This window comes from Lipotes vexillifer, unplaced genomic scaffold (genome assembly GCF_000442215.2).
Source record: "Lipotes vexillifer unplaced genomic scaffold, Lipotes_vexillifer_v1.1 scaffold12, whole genome shotgun sequence".
Lineage (NCBI taxonomy): Eukaryota > Metazoa > Chordata > Mammalia > Artiodactyla > Lipotidae > Lipotes > Lipotes vexillifer.
In genome coordinates, this window is record NW_006796716.1 from 1,675,737 (window position 1) to 1,677,223 (window position 1,487).

General features: G+C 42.6%; 1 protein-coding gene across 2 annotated transcripts in view; it reads right to left on the minus strand.

The window, feature by feature from the left end:
* EIF4H (eukaryotic translation initiation factor 4H) overlaps positions 1-1,487 on the minus strand; it is a 25,104-nt gene that overhangs the window by 5,689 nt on the left and 17,928 nt on the right. The window contains exons 3-5 of one of the 2 annotated variants that reach the window (XM_007468772.1): positions 1,344-1,408; positions 1,164-1,260; positions 788-847 (exon numbers count right to left, since the gene is read on the minus strand). In XM_007468772.1, coding sequence (XP_007468834.1) covers positions 788-847; positions 1,164-1,260; positions 1,344-1,408 — 222 coding nt within the window. The remainder of the gene's footprint in view (positions 1-787; positions 848-1,163; positions 1,261-1,343; positions 1,409-1,487) is intronic. The other variant, XM_007468773.1, reaches the window with a different exon arrangement.

The window sequence follows — 1,487 nt, forward strand, 5'->3', positions numbered from 1 at the left end:
ATGGGGGGGGCGGGCACTAATGATCTCATCTTATGTGGTGGCAAATACAGAGATAACCTCAAGTTTGTAGGAAAGAAAACAGACTTTTCATTCTCTACCTTATGGTTACAATGGACATTTTTACCATATGATTTACCTTGATAATTAAAAAAAAAAACAAGTAAAGAGATGAAGAGATGTTTAGGAGATCAACCCTTCAAAGCCTGGCATGCAAACTGACCTCTTGAGTTGACACAAGGAGGCACCCACTGGTATGCTTTGATGAGTTAAGAAAAGCAATGATAAAGTGGATTATGTCCACTTAAGGGATAGGGGCTCCACACCCTTTAAGAGACAGGTCATCAGGACTACCTATTACCATCTAAGAGGGAGCCACCAGGAACCATTAGTACGAGGCTTTCTGTAAGCTTCTAGAACCTTCAGACTTCTAGAAATAATAGTACTTCTATTCATGCCATACACACAAGCACCATCAAGGGGCTCCCCCTGGGCTAAACCCTGAGAAAGACTCAGCATGAGACACAGGCACATATAAGAACAGCAGACTAAGAAAAGGTAACAAAATAAGGCGGATCAGTCCAACTTGCCCACGATGTGGAAGCTTTCAAGTCCTACCCCAAACATTGAGGTTCTAACAGAGGCTTGTTGCATGCCTGGGTACCTTTTAGGAAAGTTTCATTTGTGAAAGGAACTAAAGTAGTCCGGCCAGGCGGGCTACTCACAAGAAATGTACAACAGCAGCAAGGCCACTGAAAAGGGTAAGTGGTGATACTTTAAATACTGATACCGGAATTGAAGTCATCCCGGGAATCCCATCCACCTCTAGATTCTTGAGAGCCACCCATTCCTGAGGATACACAAAAAAGATAAAGTTGAGGTCGTATCATTACCTTGCTGCACAAACATGGAAAAATTCATTGGGAAGACGTACAACTCATGTGATGGGAAGTTCAATGAAATTATAAGAGTTTTTGCTGCCAATAGGAAGAAAAAAACCCAGGCTTGCAGAAGCATCATCCATTCTTTCTAAGACTGTACACATTTTTAAAAGCTCATAAACACCTATCAGACCTACGAGATAAGCGTTCTTCTGGTAACCTTCAAGAGCTGTAATCAGTGGGCACACAGCAAGTTTTACGTTCAGGTGTAGAAGAACCAATCACCTCTGTCATCTGGTCCACCTTTCCTGAATCCAAAGCCGCCTTTATCTTGTTTCCTGCCTTCGGCAATGTCCACACGAAGTGACCGGTCACCCAAGAGCTAGTAAGTGGAAAACACTGTAAGTACTGGCAAGAAAAAAATCTCAACAACTAACACCGCAGAGAAAACCTGAATATACTTACTGCACCATCGTATGTCAAGGCTTCCTTAAGGGAATCCACTTCATCAAATTCTACATAGCAGAATCCTGTAAGAGAAAACAAACCCCGATTTCCTCAAGGAATTCCGGGTTAAAGATAAGGTGGGATCCCTGTCTGTACCATTTC